The sequence below is a fragment of the Microtus ochrogaster genome, chromosome 1 (genome assembly GCF_000317375.1).
Source record: "Microtus ochrogaster isolate Prairie Vole_2 chromosome 1, MicOch1.0, whole genome shotgun sequence".
NCBI lineage: Eukaryota > Metazoa > Chordata > Mammalia > Rodentia > Cricetidae > Microtus > Microtus ochrogaster.
Window position 1 is genome coordinate 36,125,681 of NC_022009.1, and position 19,395 is coordinate 36,145,075.

At 47.7% G+C, this 19,395-nt stretch overlaps 2 protein-coding genes across 3 annotated transcripts in view; one reads left to right on the plus strand and one right to left on the minus strand.

Moving 5' to 3' along the window:
• Psmc1 (proteasome 26S subunit, ATPase 1) overlaps window positions 1-11,021 on the plus strand; it is a 14,261-nt gene extending 3,240 nt beyond the window's left edge. For both annotated transcript variants that reach the window (XM_005343448.2, XM_026780660.1), the window contains exons 2-11: window positions 533-586; window positions 1,332-1,428; window positions 2,676-2,800; window positions 3,240-3,425; window positions 3,597-3,725; window positions 4,548-4,644; window positions 6,948-7,137; window positions 7,869-8,020; window positions 8,851-9,005; window positions 10,676-11,021. In XM_005343448.2, the coding sequence (XP_005343505.1) occupies window positions 533-586; window positions 1,332-1,428; window positions 2,676-2,800; window positions 3,240-3,425; window positions 3,597-3,725; window positions 4,548-4,644; window positions 6,948-7,137; window positions 7,869-8,020; window positions 8,851-9,005; window positions 10,676-10,810 (1,320 nt within the window). In that variant the 3' untranslated portion in view covers window positions 10,811-11,021. The remainder of the gene's footprint in view (window positions 1-532; window positions 587-1,331; window positions 1,429-2,675; window positions 2,801-3,239; window positions 3,426-3,596; window positions 3,726-4,547; window positions 4,645-6,947; window positions 7,138-7,868; window positions 8,021-8,850; window positions 9,006-10,675) is intronic.
• Window positions 11,022-13,003: 1,982 nt separating this feature from the next.
• Window positions 13,004-19,395, minus strand: part of Nrde2 (NRDE-2, necessary for RNA interference, domain containing) — a 34,722-nt gene continuing 28,330 nt past the window's right edge. Inside the window, exons 12-15 of the mRNA XM_005343450.3 lie at window positions 19,346-19,366; window positions 18,289-18,427; window positions 14,069-14,140; window positions 13,004-13,660 (exon numbers count right to left, since the gene is read on the minus strand). Of these exons, the coding sequence (XP_005343507.1) occupies window positions 13,535-13,660; window positions 14,069-14,140; window positions 18,289-18,427; window positions 19,346-19,366 (358 nt within the window). The 3' untranslated portion in view covers window positions 13,004-13,534. The remainder of the gene's footprint in view (window positions 13,661-14,068; window positions 14,141-18,288; window positions 18,428-19,345; window positions 19,367-19,395) is intronic.

Below are 19,395 nucleotides of genomic sequence, written 5' to 3' on the forward strand. Positions count from 1 at the left end.
TGCTCTGGCTTCCACACACGCACCCACGCATGCACTGACATTTAAAGTACCTCAGTTTAAATCATTGCCCTGTGTTAAGCAGTTTTCAAATCAGAAATCCCAGTGAGCTTTTCATACATTAAGTAATGCTTTCAGGTGGGAAGAGAAACTTGTGTAGGAGCCAGGCTGTCATGACCAGAGCACAGTAGTTGCTGTTGAAAGTCTTCTGGAGAGATAAGTGGCTGCAGAGTATGTGCGACAGCATTCCTGAAGTCTGAGATGGAGTTTATATTAGAGAATGTCCTGGTTCAGAGTAGTGGTCCCTGACTGTCAGCCTCCTTAGTGACAGCCACATCATAGAATGGTTCTCGGTTCTGAGAGTTGTGTTATTTGCAGAATCTCTCCACACTGAGGGCATACCTGGGCTGCAAGGCACATGGGTTTCCAAGTGTCACAATGGGAGTGCTGTGTTTTAGAATCATAGTAGCAGTAGGGTGTTCTTATGAAGTGATTGTATTCTGATTTCTGCTTTCTTCTCTTTTTTTCTAAACAGGGTCAGAGTCAGAGTGGTGGCCATGGTCCTGGGGGTGGCAAGAAGGATGACAAGGTAAGTAAGAAGATACTTACGTGATCTGATCACGCTGTGGAAGCTGCCATTAGGTCTCAGTGAGTTCTAGAGCCATAAACTTTAAAAATCAAAGTGATGTGGTAGTTATTTCAGTAACCCAGAATACAGATGGAGCAGCTGCTTCCTGTTTTTGAGAAGCATATTAGCCTGAGGTAATGGTTTCTAAAGTGTGAACATCGTGGAAGGTTTACAGTAGATTGCCTGAGTGTGAGAAGGGCCTCACCTGAGTGTGTAACAGGCTAAGTGTGAGAAGGGCCTCACCTGAGTGTGTAACAGCCTGGGTGTGAGAAGGGCCTCACCGTACTCAGACTTGAGGCAAGTAACTCAGTGCTGACCTCTCTCTACTTCTGGAAAACTTCTGAGTCTCTGCCATCTCTCTAAAGAGATCACATTTGCTCGGTGCAGCTAAACCTTGGAGTGCAGGAATGTGTGATCTGCTTTTTAAAAGACTGATTTTACAGAGTCAGCAGGTTTTGTTTATACATGTCACAGTAATCAAAGAGGCCATCAGTGTAAGGTATGGGGGTGACAGGGATTGGAGGGATGAAAGAGAAGGGGAAAATAATATAATTTATTTTTTTAAAAGTATTAATAAAAAGGACAATTATTTTAAATACCCTAAAAGATGGGAACATTTTTACCCCTACAGATAATGATACAGAAATAAATGTGCATTTTATGATTTCCATGTGACTTCTTTTTCCTATTCTTCTAAAAACTCAAGGACAAGAAAAAGAAATATGAACCTCCTGTCCCAACTAGAGTGGGGAAAAAGAAGAAGAAAACAAAGGGACCAGATGCTGCCAGCAAACTGCCACTGGGTAAGGACCTTGTCCCCTGCTCTCTTCCCAACTCCCAGGAAACTACTCTGCATGTAGCACGGAATGTAAGGGGGAGGCAGGAAGTCTTGGGAGACTGAAGCATTAGTGTGGGCTATTTAACCCCATTCTACTTAGCTCATGTGGAGCCTTCCACTACGTTGATGTACAAGTTATATTTTTTTCTTAAAATGCAATATTATATGAGTTTGTCTCATGCTAAGAGATCCCATTCACAGTGCACTGTGGTGCATGCCTTTAATCCCAGCACTCAGGAGGCAGAGACAAGCGGATAAGTCACTGAGGTCCAGACTAGCCAGGGCTACATAGAGACCCTTTTTCAAAAATAAAAGAGAGAGAGACAGAGACAGAAACAGAGAAATTCCATTCATTATCTTTAAATAGCCAGCCCCACTGCGGTATTAAAAATGTAAATCATTTGTTGCTTTGTTAATTTCCATTATTTTACAGGGGGCACACGCACATGCTGCAGTGTGTGTGTAAAGGTCAGAGGACAACTTATGGGAGTTGGTTCTCCTGTCACTTTTCTGGGGTGGAACTGAGGTCATTGCGCCTACAGCAAATGCCTTTACCCACAGCCTTTATTTTAATGGCCCTGTCTGTTGTGCTGTCCAGGCTGTCCTTAGCTTCCTGGGGACTGGGATTAACTGTACCCCACAATTTAAATACAGTTTAAATTACAAAACCAGTCCCAGAAACATTTTCATTCTGTAAAATGAAGTGTTACAATATCGAAATTTGGGTCATGTCTGAACTTAAGTTTACTCTTTATTAGTTTGAGTTTTTTTCTTTTTTTTTAAGATTTGTGTGTATGAGTATTTTACGTGCCTGTGTATATGTGCACTGTGTGTGTGCCAAGCACCGTTTGAGCTGCCATAATGGACACTCAGAACTGAGCCCAGGTCCTCTGGAAAAGCAGCAAATGCTCCTAACTGCTAGCCATCTTTTCAGCTCCTTTGTCACAGAGTATGTCTACGTGTGTGTGCATGCATGCACACTCAGACACAGTTGTGAGCGTGTGGAGGTCACACCACAGCTGACAGGACTCAGTTCTGTCCTTCCACTGTGAGTCTAAGGGACAGAGTCAGGCTTAGCAGAGTCACTCTAACCATGGAGCCATGCTGCCAGCCCTGCACTTCAGGTTCTTACTGGCTTTCTGATGAGCATAAAGTAAAGCTTGGCTGTAAATTTTTAGGTTCCTTAAATTAAGCCCTATGTTTTAATTCCAGTAACACCTCACACGCAGTGCCGCCTGAAGCTGCTGAAGTTAGAGAGAATAAAAGACTATCTTCTCATGGAGGAAGAGTTCATCAGAAATCAGGAGCAGATGAAACCGTTGGAAGAAAAGCAAGAGGTGAGTGAAGAAGTTTCCGCGACTGTCTTCTTTACCACGTGAGTGTGATTTAGAGGGCAGCAGGCGGGATTCACGTAGTTGAACAAGCAGGCCTCTTACTGGCTAGCTTTTAAAAACATCAATGGCTCTGGGCCAGGGAGGTGGCACAGCAGGTAAGAGCACTGGCTGTGCACCCGGAAACCAGGTTACCCTTGTGAAGGGGCAAAAGTCCAGGAGAAGCGGCATCTGTAGTCCTGGCAGGCACCCTACAGCAAGCTAGGCAGCAGAGGCTAGAGAACTACCCAGAGCCCTCTGGGGCCATGTGCGCATGCACAGGTGCACATCCACAGAACAGGAACAAATCCATGAAGAAGCAAGCTCTGCTGCTTTGTGACTAGCAGACAAACGGATCGTCTGCCCTGAGAGCTAATGTGCTTTTCCTTCCTGGTTTACTGTGTAGGAGGAAAGATCGAAAGTGGATGATCTCAGGGGTACTCCCATGTCTGTAGGAACCTTGGAAGAGATCATTGATGATAATCACGCCATTGTGTCCACATCTGTGGGCTCAGAACACTACGTCAGCATCCTGTCATTTGTGGACAAGGATCTGCTGGAGCCAGGCTGTTCAGTCCTGCTCAACCACAAGGTGAGTTGCTGGTCTTTAAGGAAACCCAGAAGAGTATGTTCTAACTCTTAGACCTGGCTGTTTGTCCCAGAAGAAGATCACCAGGAGAGAAAGATAGTGTGACTGCTACTGCTTGTCATAAACAGGGTGAAGGGACCTCCCAATCACATGGTACGCCTTGATCCTTTGCAGGTGCATGCCGTGATAGGGGTGCTAATGGATGACACAGATCCCCTGGTCACAGTGATGAAGGTGGAAAAGGCCCCCCAGGAGACCTATGCAGATATTGGGGGCCTGGACAACCAAATCCAGGAAATTAAGGTATGGCAGGGACCAGCTCTGGGTTTCCAGACTTCTTGGTTTCTTATAGCTGTGGTGTCTAGGATGCTTTGGAGTTGTTTTGCATATTTGTTTTTCTTGATTGACTCATTCCAGCTGTGAATCTATGAGTTCTTTAGGTTAGGAACTGACGTCACAGTAAACTGATAGTCCTGCAGCATTTTAACACTTTGCATATTTAGTGTTGTTTTGTGTGAAGGTGTGATGTTCCTAGGTGTGCTGACGTGTGCTGTTGTATAGAGGTGTATGTACTTAAACAGGCTCACACAGGTACTGGCACCTAGGACATAATCCTGTGCCTGTGTGGTCTTGGAACCTGGGGAGAGGTGGTTATCCCGTGACTGTGGGCCAGCTCTCTGCTTGCTTTCCCTAGGGAAGTCAGTCAGGGCTCCACAGATATCCACTGCTGACCTCTCAAATAGCTGAGCTGAGCACATAAGGTAATACCCCTAGGTGGGAACAGCCGTCAGGATGTCTTTCCAGGTTCTAGCTGTAGTTTAATCGAAAAGGATGAGTTTTAACTTTCTTCAGTCTTAACTTTGCTCCAGAATGACTTAAATAATGCTTAAGGCTAACTTCTGGAAAAGAAAAATGGAAGCAGCATGGCTCAGAAAGGGAGGCAATAAAACCTTCAATGAGATGCATGTCCTTCTCAGCATGCCTAGCCCAAGTGGCAGTCAGGTGCGTTCCTTTCAGAAGAGTGGAGCCCTACTTATTTTTGTGGAAAGCAAGATATTTTCATGTCAAATTGTGCTAATAACTTCAGTTAGACTTTGATTTTTACCAAATGTTTCTTCTCTTTAGGAATCTGTGGAGCTTCCTCTTACCCATCCTGAGTATTATGAGGAGATGGGAATAAAGCCCCCTAAGGGGGTCATTCTCTATGGTCCGCCAGGAACAGGTATGCCATGCTAGACACTAGACACATCACTGTACCTCCAGCAGCACTGGCAAGATAGACGACACCACAGTTTCTTAGTTTAACTCTGCGGCTGGGGGCGGGGGGGGGAGGTGGAACATTCTGCTTAGCATGCAGAATACCACAGGTTCTGGCCAGCAAACCAGTACCACCCCTTACACACAACATAAACAAGTTCTCAGCCTTGATTGACCATGCTCGTCCCGGCCTCAAAGGCATGCACACATTGGAACATGGCCAAACATCAGACCTGCAGTGGAGATGGCGCTCAGTTATTCCAGGGTGTTTGGATCAGGTCTATGTATACTGATGCAGCAGTACTAAGTAAGTATTTGTTGGATGATGATAAGCGTGCATATACATTTAATTCATTGCAGTCAGTTGTCCTAAGCTGTGGAGACCATACTTAGCAGTTGGTTACTCGGCACATTAGAGCAAGAGTGGTCATTTGTTGAGAGAACTGGCGTTGAATTCTAACTGACCCTTGTTAACAACTATCAAGGGACTGAGAAGTCCCTTCCCCAGAAGCCTGAAGCTGCAAGACACCACTCTGCTTCATCTTATGACAAAGTAGCTACAGAGAGGCCGATGTTGAGCCCAGGGCCACAGAGCATTGAGCTGGTGCAGGGCTGCAGCTGCAGTGCTGAACCCTGACCCACCAGCATGTAATGGTGAGATGTGGACACTGCGGTCATGAGTGGGCAGGCCGGAGGGGGGTGGAGGATGTTGGTGATTCCCTGTAACCTGGCAGGTTTCCTTGGCTGCTTCTGGACACTAAGATCTCATCCTCTCGAAAGGCCCTACCCTGTCTGTACTGTCCTGTTTGGTCTCCTAGGACGTCTCACCTGCCATTCTCCCCGTGACCAAGGAGAGCATCATCACCACATGTTGTCACAAAGCCTGGCCCTCAGTCATTGTCCAGCAGCTTAAGGGTACCAATTCTGCCTCAGCATCTGAGCCAACAGCCAGCCCTCCTCACTCACTTTCAAAAGGCCACGGTCTTAACAGCTCTACAAGCCTTGAACTGAGCACTCTGGTGATTGGTCTTGGGAGCTGGGACCAGCATCCACGTTGCTTAGAGCTCCCAAAGTGGATTCAGTGTACACGGTCAACCAAGGTTGAGAACTTAGTGTGTGTGTAAGAAAAATAGCAGGGACTAGAAACACTGGAAGCACTATTTGAAATCCATGGAGGACCTGTCCTCCTCCCCCCTCCTTGGGAAAGACATACCACAGACCTCACATCTGTGGGCTCCACTGACTGATCTTCCAGTATTTTGGCCACTCACAAGCTCCCCCAGTACCACCTTCCTGTAGCCTGTGCTGGAAGCTGCTTTGTGTCCCAGGGTCAGGCCTAGGATTCCCAGAGTATTTTATCACTGATGGTTTTATCAGAGTTTATTTGGTCTTTAATACTGGGTTGGATAGGTCAAGTTTTTTGTTTGTTTGATTATTTGTTTATTACTTTTGACATAGGGCCTCCTAAAGGCCAAGCTGGCTTTGAAGACACTCTATGGCTCAGGATGACATTCAACTTCTAATCCTGCCTCTTCCTCCCAAATGCCAGATTCTAGGCCTTTACCACCATGTCTGGTTGTGTTAAATTTATATACAACTTGGAAGGGACCTGGGAAAAAGCTCCCTTTCAGAAAAAACAGACTGTTGTATTGCTAGTGCAGAGCTGTTCCTTCTGTAGGTAACTATCATGATTGTTTAGGGCCATGGCTCTCAGTTTTCCTAGTGCTGCAACCCTTAATGCAGTTCCTCATGTTGTGATGACCCCCAACCATAAAACTATTTTGTTCCTACGTCATATCTTTAATTTTGCTACTGTTAAGAATTGTAATGTAAACATCTGCTATACAGGACAGCCAGTGTTGACCCATGGAGAGCCACTGCTTTAGTGGTGTACAGATAACCGAGTAGGGCACAGAAACGCTCGGTGATAAAGGTTCCTGCTGCACAAGCCTGGCAGCCTGAGTGTGGTCATCAGAACCCGTGTGAAGGTGTAAGAAGGGATGGCCTCTGCAAAGCTGTCCTCCCTCCACATGTGGTCCACACACCCACAACACACACAGTTTAAATGTGAAAAAAATAACCAAGTAAAAGGTATTTTCTGACATTATCATGACTTTCAGGAGAGTTCAAAGTAGTCACAGTATGGAGTTAGATTGGGAGAGCAGAGCACCAGACAGCTGCTGGGGTGTGTGTCTGTCTATTAGGGTGGGGGTTCTTAGCAGCGCTTATATGGCTTTCTCCTTTGCTCTACTCTTTTTTCTAAAATAGGTAAAACGTTACTGGCCAAAGCCGTAGCTAACCAAACCTCAGCCACTTTCTTGAGAGTGGTTGGCTCAGAGCTTATTCAGAAGTACCTAGGTGACGGGCCCAAGCTCGTCCGGGAGCTGTTCCGAGTTGCTGAAGAACATGCACCGTCCATTGTGTTTATTGATGAAATTGATGCCATTGGGACCAAAAGGTAAGCTTGCCCTTGAACTGTTGAGATGAACAGTGCTGGGCCTTCCTGTGTAGCGAGTCCTTGCTGTGCATGGCCTCTGTATACTTTGCTCTCTGACCTCCATGGGCCAGTGTCTGGAAACCATTGTGTCGTAGCACTTGGATGGAGCCAGTGCCATCCAGACTCCAGGGACTTGCTGTAATGATGGTAGTCTCTGCCCTCCAGTTAGTAGGTTGGGCCAACAGGGAGACAGGAAAAATGGTGGCAGTTGAGGCACAGAGTTGCTGTGAAGATACGTGATATGTAATAGTTGAAAAGTGTCTTCACCTGTGCTGCTGCAATCAAAACATCACGGAGGCGGGGGGGAGGGCAGGGGGGAGTTAAAAAGGCAAACGCCGTGCCGTCTAAGTCTAAAACCAGGATCTAGCATCAGTGTCTGCTCACGGCTGCTGTCCGGGATCATGCTTGTCCTCAGTCTTTCAACATTCAACAAAACAGCGGAGAAAGGGGCCTGTGCCGGCTCCCGCCAGCCCTTTTAGAAGGCATTAACCACTCATCCATTGCAGTGGCCATTGTTAGATGTAAACTTTAGAGGCAAGTCCTGACCAAAGCATGGGAGCTGATGCTGTTTCACCAGAGTGATAGGGAGTGGCCTTCAAGCCGAGAAAAGAACATTGAGTTCCATGCTGTATGTTCGCTGTACCTGTTCTTATAACAGAATGGCTGGTTCTTCAATTCTTTTTTTTCCAAAGATATGATTCAAACTCTGGAGGTGAGAGAGAAATTCAGCGAACAATGTTGGAGCTGCTGAACCAGCTGGATGGATTTGATTCGAGGGGAGATGTAAAAGTCATCATGGCCACAAACCGAATAGAAACTTTGGATCCAGCACTTATCAGACCAGGTCAAATTTTGCTGTTTTTTTTTTTTTCCCCTTGTGAAAAATTAATGGGTTTGTGATTGAAATGTGCTTTGGGGGTAAGGGGTGTTATACCATGGTACACCATAATTTATGAAAAACACGTCTCCTTGATTGGAGAGATGGCCTGATCAGAAAAATGCCTGCCGATCAGCAGGAGGGCCTGATTTGATCTGCAGAACCACAGATAAAGGTGGATGGTTTGCAACTGTGACCCCCACGCTGGGGAGGTGGAGACAGATAGTGAGCTCACTGGCCAGCCTCCTTGCCTAGCAAGCTACTTTTGCAAGCCCCAAGTGAGAGCCCTAATCTCAGAAAACAAGTGATAGGTGCCCGAAGTTGTCCTCTCGACATGGACACACACGAGTTCAAGTCTGTCTCCTGGAGATCCTGGCTAGGAGGGGGACGCTCTGCAGCTTGGCCCTTCTCAGTCTAGGTTTGTACTGTTGTGTTTTCCTTCCCAAACTCAGAATTTCTCGCCCCAAGCACTTGCTTTCATCCCTAAAGAAAAGAGTACTAGGTGTGGCTTATCTTTACATTCAGGGGGCTCTGGAAGCCAGGTGTGCTGTTAGCTTTTGTAATGTTTCTAAGGTAGGGCACTAATGCCACTCGAGATGTCCCTGTGTTTATTCCTGAAGGTATCAAATCAGGGGGTTCAAGTGGGGTGAATTCAGATGCAGTTGTTCAGGAAGCATAAGAGTAAATGTTGGGGTATCACTCCCACATCATCACCTGACGCCTGTGGGGTGGGCTGAGGACTGATGGGAGCCAAGTCTGGGTCTGGATGGAAGCGGCTGAAAGCTCTGTACCTGCAGGCCGCATTGACAGGAAGATCGAGTTCCCCCTGCCTGACGAGAAGACCAAGAAGCGGATCTTTCAGATTCACACAAGCAGGATGACCCTGGCTGATGACGTAACCTTGGATGACTTGATCATGGCAAAGGATGACCTGTCTGGGGCCGACATTAAGGTGAGTACCTGGGTGGGCTTGCTTCTGGGAATTGGCCTGTTAGGAAAGACTGCACACTCTAGGGGTGGATGCCTAGCTTTTACCATCACAGCCATGTGGGTTTAATACTGCATCCGAATGGAAGATGTGCTTTTTATTAGAAGCCATTTAATACATTCCTCCATGAAGTAAATGACCCCGCCCCTGTGAACCCACAAGGATCAGTCACTAACATTAAGCTTACCACCCACTGTACCAGGCCTGAGTGACCTGATCTTTTAAGTGAGACTTCTCCTTTAGTCCTGTCAGTGAAGTGCATGCTGGGAAAGGTCACCCCAGAGCTGCAGAGGGTCCCTCCCATTGTGTTCTTACTCCCACCTTGTATTGATGGACTACTTGATTTTACCTGTTGATTTTGTTGTAAATGAGTTAATAGCGGTTTTCCTGCTGCCCAGTCGTTCTGTCAAGGCCTGTGAGCAATGAATGTGGGGCAGAGTGGGCTCCTCCATGGGTGCCTTGGTCAGGTAGAAGAGGCACACAGTTGCTTTTCTGGCCAGTGCCTACACCGAGGACATTAGCATCGGTCCTGCAGAAGTAGGGTAAATAGCTTAGTTTAGTGGGTTTTTTTTTTTCATTAAAAAATACTTTTTAATTGTACTACATGAACTTTCTTAAAATTTTTCAAGCATTCAGAAAAGTTGTGACACCAGCATGTGTATGCCTACATGCCCACCACCTAAATTTACATGGCTGACCTTTCCCATCCTCATACACAGCCACTTTTTGGTTGAACCATGTAAAGTAAATAATCTGATGGCCATTTCCACAACAGCTTTCAGTGCCAGGATTGTGGAATTCTCACTTTGCTAGTTTGTTTGTTTAGGAATTGGGGGGGGGTGGTTTTTAAATTTTTAGTTATGTGGGGGAGGAATGTGCTTAGGAGCATAGGTACCTGCAGGGCTACAAAGGGGCATCCAAGTACGGGGAGCTGGAGTTACAGACAGTCGTAGGCCCAGAGTGGGTACCAAGCTCAGTCCTCTGCAAGAGCGGCATGCACTCTTAACTCCTGAGCCATCTCCCCGGTGCCCAGGATTGTTTTAATGCATGCGTTACAAGGGCTCTTGTTTGACTTTTTGGCAAGAAAACACATTAGGATGATTACTGTTCGCCAGCATAGCTAATGGGAATGTGTTTCAACTGTAATAGACATACACGCTACTCCCTGCCTTTGGCGTGTCACTTTCTCCACCTCCTAGAAGTACCTTTAATGAAAGTGAAGCTACGAGAGTTTACCAAACCACAACAGCTGTCAGAACCTGAGCCACAGCTCAGAACCCCAGGTCCCTGGGCCAGTAGACTCCCTTAAAATCTTCCCAGTTTATACATCTTGGATTCTTTCAGAAATTATGATGCATGAGACATTTAAAAAAATAACCTGTTCCCAAATGAGCAACTTGTGTTTAGTCTGTCTTATACTTTATTTCAAAATATGTCTCTGAATTCCAAAAGATAAAAATAAGCGTTTCAGGCTGAACATACTGTTCTTTTTTGGCTTGGTTTAGTTTGGTTTGGTTTTTTGAGACAGGGTTTCTCTGTGTAGCCCTGGCTGTCCTGGAACTATAGACCAGACTGACCTGGGATTAAGGCCTTGCATGCCCACCATGCCTGGCTCACACTCTTCTTTCTTTCAGGCAATCTGTACAGAAGCTGGCCTGATGGCCCTGCGGGAACGCAGAATGAAAGTTACAAATGAAGACTTCAAAAAATCTAAAGAGAACGTTCTTTATAAAAAACAAGAAGGCACCCCTGAGGGGCTGTATCTCTAGTGACCCACAGTTCCTTCAGGGAAGTTAGTGAGTTCCCCGTACCCCCCGGGAGGATGGGAAGCTGCCCAAGGAATCCATTTCCCAGTGAGTTTGCTAGTAGACAGCCTGTCTTGAAGGATGCTGTGCAGGGTGCCTACCAGGTGTCTCCGTGTGCGGTCATCATGTTGTGCTCTCTGCTCCCAATAAAGGGTTGTCTGGTTTGCTTTCTACTGCTGTGCCGAAGACCATGACCAAAACAGCCTGGGGGTGGGGGCAGGAGTTTATTTCATCTCAAGCTTACAGTCCAGATGGCAAGTCAGGAACTAGAGACAGGACCTGAAACAAGCCCTGGAGGAGGCTGCTCCCTGGCTCAGTCTGCTTGCTTCTAGACCCAGGACCACCTGCTGAGGGATGGTACCGCTCATTGTGGGCTGGGCCCTCCCACATAAATTGTTTATGAAGAAAATGCCCATGCCAGGTGGTGGTGGCACAAATGTCCTCCCAGAACTTGGGGAGCAGGGGCAAGCGGATCTCTGTGAATTTGAGGCCAGCCTGGTCTACAGAGCGAGTTACAGGAGAGGCTCCAATGCTAAGCAGAGAAACCCTGTCTCCAAAAATCAAAAAAAGAAAGGAAGGAAGAAAATGTCCAACAGATTTGCTTGTAGTCCAGTCTGATGGAGGGGAGGCATTTCCTTGGTTGAAGTTGTGTCTTCCAAATGATTCTAGCATCTGTCAGGTTGACAGAAGTCGTCAGCATCAGCAACGCTTCACAGCTGTCTGGCTGCACACCTGTAGCTCCCTGCAGCAGAGGGGGATCCTGCACTAGAGAAGCTTATTGGCAACCACAGCCCTGCCCCCCACTTCATGTCTCCAAAGCCAGTGCCAGGACTAGTAAAGGCTATGTTAATGTGGCTGTGTTCTCAGAGACCGCTTTGCTCTGAGGACTGCAGGGCTCCACAGTGGGCAATACATGTTCCCATGAGGCTGAGGAGCCCTAAAAGAAATAATCAGTGAATAATCTTAGCCCATTGGTGCCTGCCTTGGTGCCAGGTTCAGAAACCTCAGCACGTCGTATTCTTTCTTAATAGACGGTTCCTCAAAGCCATCAGGTGGCAGGTGGCCTGTGCAGAGAAGACATATTCCTTTTCTGAAGCCACCATGCCTTAGTTTAAACTACACAAATTAGGGGCTGGAGAGATGGCTCAGAGGTTAAGAGCACTGGCTGCTCTTCCAGAGGTCATGAGTTCAATTCCCAGCAACCACATGGTGGCTCACAACCATCTGTACTGAGATCTGGTGCCCTCCTCTGGCGTGCGGGCATACATCAAGGCAGAATGTTGTATACATAATAAATAAATCTTTAAAAAAGAAAAAAAGAAACAACACAAATTATCTCAGTTTACAGTCAAAAGACCACTCAGAACGCTATAACCTTGGTATCCACTGCACTCCTTTCTGGAAGCTCAAGCGGTGAACCAGTTTCCTTGAGGTCCAAGAATTCAGCTCCTTGTAGCTGCTGGCAGAGGCCAGCACCTGCTGGCACTCGAGGCCCTTTTGCAGCTTGTAGAGGCCTCTTACTCCTGTACCCCAGGCCTCTCCATCTTCCTGCGGCTATCCCCTTGGACTTTCAGACCATACTGGGCCTGCTCAGATAACCCACTTTATTTGGTATTCATGATTTTGTTTTCAACACGGTTTCTTTGTGTAGCCAGACCAGACTGGCCTTGAACTCAAGAGAACCACCTGCCTCTGCCTCCTGAGTGCTAGGATTAAAGGCATGCACCTACACTGCCCAGCTATTTGAAATTCTTCTGTTTTTGTTAAGAACTTGGAGCCCAGGCTGGACCTGAACTTGTGTTGGCCGGGTTGGCATTAAATTCTCAATGATCCTCTGCCTTCGCTTGGATTATAAGCATTTGACACCATTCTTGATGAACCCTCCATAGGTTATTCACGGGTTCCAGGTTTAGGGTGTGGCTATCATGGGGGTGAAGAGGGGTTCTGTCTACCAAAGGATACCTGCACATGGGTAGCCCTGAGTGGATATGTTTATTTGTGTAGAGATGGGGTGTCCATGAGACACTACACAGCAGCAAAATTTAGCACTGAAGATGCCACCTGGCGAGAGTGTGGAAGACCAAGACACTGGAAAGGCTGTGCTACAGAGCTTTCCACGCAGTTTTTAAAAAAAAAAAAAAAAGTGACCTAGAAGCAGCTGTGGTCATAGTTTCATAGTTCAGACTGCTCTAGCTTCCTGCAGAGGGTGGTGGTACCCTGCCCGCTGAGCACATGGGCACCTGGATTCTGATGGAAGGCAAATTTTGAGCAGTGCCAGGCAGACTCAAAGGCCCTTGTAAATGTTGCTAGTCACTAGAGCAAGACAGGAAACACTTAACCATCTCCTGTGCTGGATGGTTACCAGCCCAGGGAAAGCAGGAGGAGGTCTCAACGTCAAACAGCCAGGCCTGTGGCTGGGGTCAGAGGCCTAACCCAGGATCATAAACATGTGGTGTGACAGGCCAGTGTCGACTGAACAGGGTTGAGCAGAAGGAATAAGAAGCTGCACACATCTCAACCATAAAAGGTTTATCATTGGCCTGGCTCCATCTGTACATAGTTGATCACATATATAATATGTAAAACAGTAAGTCCAAACCCCACCCAAACAGTGGAGAAAGCCCTTGCACAGCTGGGGCTCTCCTGAGCCCCACTGTCCTCGCTAGCTCCATTCTACGGAGGTTGACTCTAGTCCTCCAGCAGTAAATCCAGCTCCTCCAGGGGCAGGCGTACACGAAGCTCCTTCTCAGTCATCACATCCAGGATCTCCTGCAGCTCATCTGGGAAGTACTCCATGGCATCCATGTACAGCACCTAGCAGCAGAGAAAGACCAACACTGCCCGTAAGCATGGAGCAAAAGAAAGGAGGGTCCCAGCCAGTCCCCTGCCCCGCTCAGCATGTCCAGAGGAAACTACAAATGGCAGCAGATAGAGTGAAGCCCTCGCTGTACGTGGCTAGCAGGGTTGGCAGCACTACATTTCACCCTGTTTGGTTTCCCAACACCTCGTCATCTGAGTAGGAGATGGGCATCTGGGCACTGCAGAGGAATGTTGGGAAAGCAGCTAACCCCATGGAGCCCCATCTCAGGACAGTGTCACTAGGAAAAGCCTTTTGATTACAGCACTGCCCTGCAAGGCCACACCCTAACACCTCTGGGCAGAAGCCCCCTGGAAGGTCCTTGGGAAGCTGAAGACAGCCCTGTGTTTAAATTGAAAGCTTACCTTTGCCCAGGGACAGCTCTGGAGGGCCTTGTAGAACACACCTTTGCTTCTCTCCTTGTTTCCTAAGGAAACCTAAGTTAGGGAGAGAGATGGTTTAAGGTGGGTAGTGGAGGCAGAGAGGCTGAGGCTACAGTGCAGTCTGCACCTGCCCTCAGATACCAAAGCTGATCTGAGTGGGCTGACACCATCTTGACAACCCGTGGGATGGCTCCCAGGTGCCAGAGAATGCTCTAGGCCACGGCTGTGTTGGATCGCTCAACACTGCTAACTTCTGAAGCCTTGTGTCTAGGTGTTGGTGACAGTGCTTAGGATGAGACAGGTCCATGAGGTGAGGCTTATGACTTCATAAGCATGGAAAATGATCTGCCATTTTGTGAAAATTACCTTCAGAGAGAAATAATCAGGACCCCTGGATAATCTTACGTCATTTCTCTGAAAGGCCTTCAAGACAAGAACAATGGCACATCCACATAGGGAGACTGAGGCAGGAGGATGACAAATCCTAAACCAGCCTGGACTAAGTAAGAAGACTAAAGTAAAACAATGACTGATTCAAAGGCAAATTTGCCCACTGCTTATTAAAACTTTCTGTCAGAGCCTAGAGGCCACTCTGCCTTAGAGGTAGCCTGATGTTGGCCTCTCTACAGCTCTCACCTAGGCTGCTCTACTGGATCTCCTGGAACTGGGGTGTGTGTGTGTGTACACTAAGTGGAAGCCTTTGTTTTTTTCTTTTATTGGAAGAAGAAAATTATGTTGTTACTGTACTTTCTCAGTCATGGACAGCTAATCCTAGACCCCAGTAAGCCCAGGCACAAGGAGGCTAGCCTCACGTAGGAACTCTCACGTAGGATCTCTCTCTGGCATTTTCTTCCTAAGTCACCACAGGAAGCTGCCTTCCCAGATCAGGTGTGGAAGGACCCAGAGTCAGGAGAGCTTGCCTTCCATGATGTCACACTCTAAGGCGTGGCCTTGCATGTACCTGCCCCTCTTAGAACAGTTTCTCCTGGACGCTACCCACATCTTCTGACCCTACCTTCTTCATGTCCACTGAGTCCTTGCTCATAGAAACATGCTAGGGTCAGCCCCTCCTTCCCAGAGCTCCCTGTTACCCACAGTATTGTACCTAGGAAACCATGTCTCCACAGGCAGACCAAGAACATCCCAGAGCACTCGCACCTTCGTGCACCAGGCGTTCACTAAAGGAAGGGATTACTACTGTAAATATGGATGTTTTGCTGCTCAAAAACATCTTTTGAGGATGGGAGAGCCCTTCCCCAACATGCAGCTATCAAACGATCTCCTAGACCTGGGAGGTCAGGACCCCAGCTTTAATGATGACCTGCCACCAACTGCAGCTGGCCTGTCGCCACACCAGTGCTTCTCACTTCTAGCTGCCTGTTTTCAGTTGGCTTTAAGTCGCCAGTTCTGTGAGTCCCACAGCTGACTGTGTTATCAGTCTCCTACTAGTGTAGCTACAGACAGCACCTCTGATGTGTTGCCAAGTTACTGTTTAGGGGCTCGAAAGTCATTTTTGATATGGCCATGGCTCTTCATTTGTCTCATTAGTGTGACCTTGGACATCAGGAGGCCACACTTCCACATACTGAGAACAGCATCCCGAGAATGGTGAGGTCTGACTGCACAGTGCAGACAATGCATCACCTTTGCCATGCAGCATGTCCCCCGTGTTTCTTTACCCCGTGAATATCCCGAATCCCCATCCTAGGGAGGCTGATTTGAAGTGTGTATCTCACATTTCCTTGCTCAGTCTACTTCTCAGTTGGTAATTTCTCTTTAGAAAAACTGTGGATGGGAAAAAATAGATGGACCTGGCTTGCACACTACCCCTGTCTCTGAGTATCTGAGTCCTTCTGGTGCCGAGGAAGGAGAGCTTACACAGAGGCTTCACCTTCTAGCCCAGGAACCAGCACTCACACTCGGTCTGCTCTCCACAGGGGGCAGCTACCACCAGGCAAGCCAGGACCTTCTGCAGAAGCTAACTAGAGTTTAATAATCGCCTGCTTTGGCATTTTCATGCCTTCCAAGCTGATGTGTGCCTTCAGATGGTGGACACAACAGCTCTCAAGAAATAAAAAGACAAAGCCTTCAGGCTTTTGCGAAATTTGGCCCTTACCTCAAAACACACGCATCTAACTACTATCTGTTTGCTCATGTCATTGTTAAGCCACTCACATAAACTGGAATCGCCCTCCCCAGATGTAAGAGCCGCCTCTCTCTAGTACTGCCTGTGTGACCTCCTGAGGTGAGACTGAGGCTCAGGAGGGGTTCGTCCTTCATGCTAGGAGGAAAGCCATGCAGTCTTCCTCTCCCACCAGCCTTGAAAATGAAGGCCTTTCTAAATGGCCTAAGACCTATGGGCAGACAAGAGATGAACAGCAAACTACATGGAAGGTAAAGAGAATCTAATGGGGACAACCCAGAAATGCCACAGCTGGTCACATAATGGCTGACTGGCTATCTACTCAGATGTCCTTCGCTGCTGTGTAGGAACACAACCAGAGTCATGGATGAAACTGCCACTTTCTCAACATCAGCAGCATGGCTCAAAGTGCTGATGTGCACAGAGTAACAGCTGGAACGTCCCTCAAACTGAGGCTGCCATCTGACAACTTACGTAGGAAAACTTAGCTGCTGTCTGATTCAAGCAACAGTAGGCTTTGTTGTCCTCAATATTTCTGCAGGGGAAAACTAACAGACTGCATGTCTGCACACCACCCAGAGGCCCCAGTATACAAACAAGCCTCCCTCCCTCTGGTGGCCTGCCACAGCAGTCTCTCCCAAACCCCCCACTTGCTAACCGCAACTTGTAATTGAGCTTTTTTGTCCTTTTTCCTGTAGTTAATTAACAGAGTGCTAGGAGCCTACCCAGCTGCCTCGGGAACGGCCAGGCCACGTCACTGCTCTAATCAGTCCTTGCTTTACACAACCTCATCAAAGACACAGATTCCTTAAGGGCCAGACCTTTCAAGGCAACAGCAGCTTTTTGTAGACAACCCATGCAAACGTGGCTCGTTGCAGTCTCAGTAAAAATTCTGTAAACTGACCTTTCCCTGTGTTCATCTGAACACTGGGGACATGAAACTGGCGAATGCACAGGTGCCCCCTGCTCACTCTAAAGCTCCTTCCTTGGCTTGGAAAGACTGAGGGAGACAGGCAAGTCAGGGAGAGGTCTGTCTAAAACCAGATTCTCCTGCTAGCTGCGCCAGGCTGCCAGGCAGTCAAATCAGGACGCACCACAAATACCATTTCTGCATATAACCCTCTGTTCCGCATGGAAGTCATCCATAAACCTGGGCTTCTGGCTCTAAAGAAGTACTGTAAGTGTTGGGGACACAGTTCAGCTGGTAAAGTGATTCCTAGAACATTGTGTAAAAAAACAAAAAGAAAATGAGTGTGGTGCATAGACTTGTTAAACCAGCTCTGGGGCGGCAGAGACAAGGACCTGGGGCTCTCAGGCCAGCCAGCCTGGTCTATCTGACAAGTTCTAAACCAAGTGAAAGACCCTATTTCAATTTTAAAAGGGGGAGAGGGAGTGACTAGACCTGAGGAATGGCACCCAAGGCTAACATTTGGTCTCCACATGCAATACATATGAACACACGCACATACCATGGGAACACATCTAGACACAAAAGACTTCATGAAGACAAGGTGCAACCCCTGCTGATGAGGACTGGCATAGCTCCAACCTGTCCTAGGTAACATGTCCTCTGGGTCCCTCGGAAAGGCACCCACGTGACTTCTAAGAGCTAGGCTAGATGGTCTTCCTCCCTCTTCCTCTCCAGTGGTGCTGAGGCTGAACCCAGGGCCTGTGCTCTGGAGCCCCACATCCCACTCAGAGATTTATATTCTTGACTGAACCTTATCGTTTAATAACAAAATTAAATAAAGACCAGCAAATTCTATGATTGAGTGGCAAAAATATCAGCTTCTTTAAAATAAAAAGCCCTGGACATTTTCCAAGTTGCAATTTTTAAGAAGTCAATTCAGAGAAAACAGAAGCCCAGTAATTACTCCCGAATTCCATTCTCCAGGTATGTTGACGGAGAGACACTACTCAACCGGGCTCAATAAAGATTAGCCAGTGCCAAGTGAGAGGTGACAACAGGCTCTCCTTTCCAGGCAGGGGCTACAGACAGCTGCATCTGTTCTGCTCATAAATTCAGACAAAACAAGAGTGTCAAAAAATATTTTCTTACCAAAAAATTCAAATACATCCTCCAGAGAAGGGGGCACTGGCTGCCCTTGTCGCTCCGAATTGCGGTTTCAAACAAGTTCCTGATCCGATGCGTAAGGCCGGTCTCTGGGATGGTGGCGTGGACCTCTCTACCACCTACCCTGCAAGGAAAGAACTCAGGTCATCTTAAGACAAATTCTGTTCCCAACACCACAGCAGGAAGACAGACCAGCAATGACAAAGGTCAGCACCACCTACCCATCAGTCTCTCAGGGAAGCACTGTCCCCAGGTGTGACTGGAGCACAGGCACTGGCCAGAGCTGTTCCCATACTATGCTGAGCCTGCCCAGGAATCGTACACAAACCCACCCTGTAATCAGAATGCAAAGTCCTCCTTGGGGACAGAAAAAGGTCTTTCAATTTAAAGTAGACAGGACTCAGAGGGAGTGAAGAAACTATCAACGGAATAAACAAAACCCAAGCAAAATGAGGTATCTTTAAGAGCAATCCTAACGTGTATGCCCAACGTGAAGCAGCAGCACATATTCCAGAAACATGACTCCTGATCCACATATTCCAGGACGACCTGTAGCTATGTCAAAGACGGCATGTGGAGCATGGCGCCATTCTCAATGAATGCAGCCACAAGCTCAGAGCACTGGACCATCTTCGGGCCACACACTTGCCGCACTGGACCTGAGAGGACCATGAGGTCAATTCTTCCACAATTCTCATCTGACAGAAGCGGAAACTGTCCAAGAGATAAAGTGCTTACCCAAAGTCACCCAGGTGACGAGTCTAAGCTCTAGAGTCCATGGCTGACAGCACAGTGCTCTTATGACATCTCAGTACACCAGAAACAAGGGTCAGGTCCAGGCCTGGCGCAGGAACGATCACCAGTGGTTACTTCCTAAGTGCCTCGCTCACTTTTCAGTCTGTTAGCAGAAACATCTAGAGCAGCGCGCAGATGTGCAGGGCCTGTGCCCTGTCCGCGTCTGCAGGCCTGAGACCTGGCAAGGGGCTGGGAACAGAAACCATCCCTAAAGGCCTGCGAGGCCCAGCAGAGACTGCGTAATTACCTCTGAACAGAGGGGCCCAGCAGAGACTGCGTAATTACCTCTGAACAGAG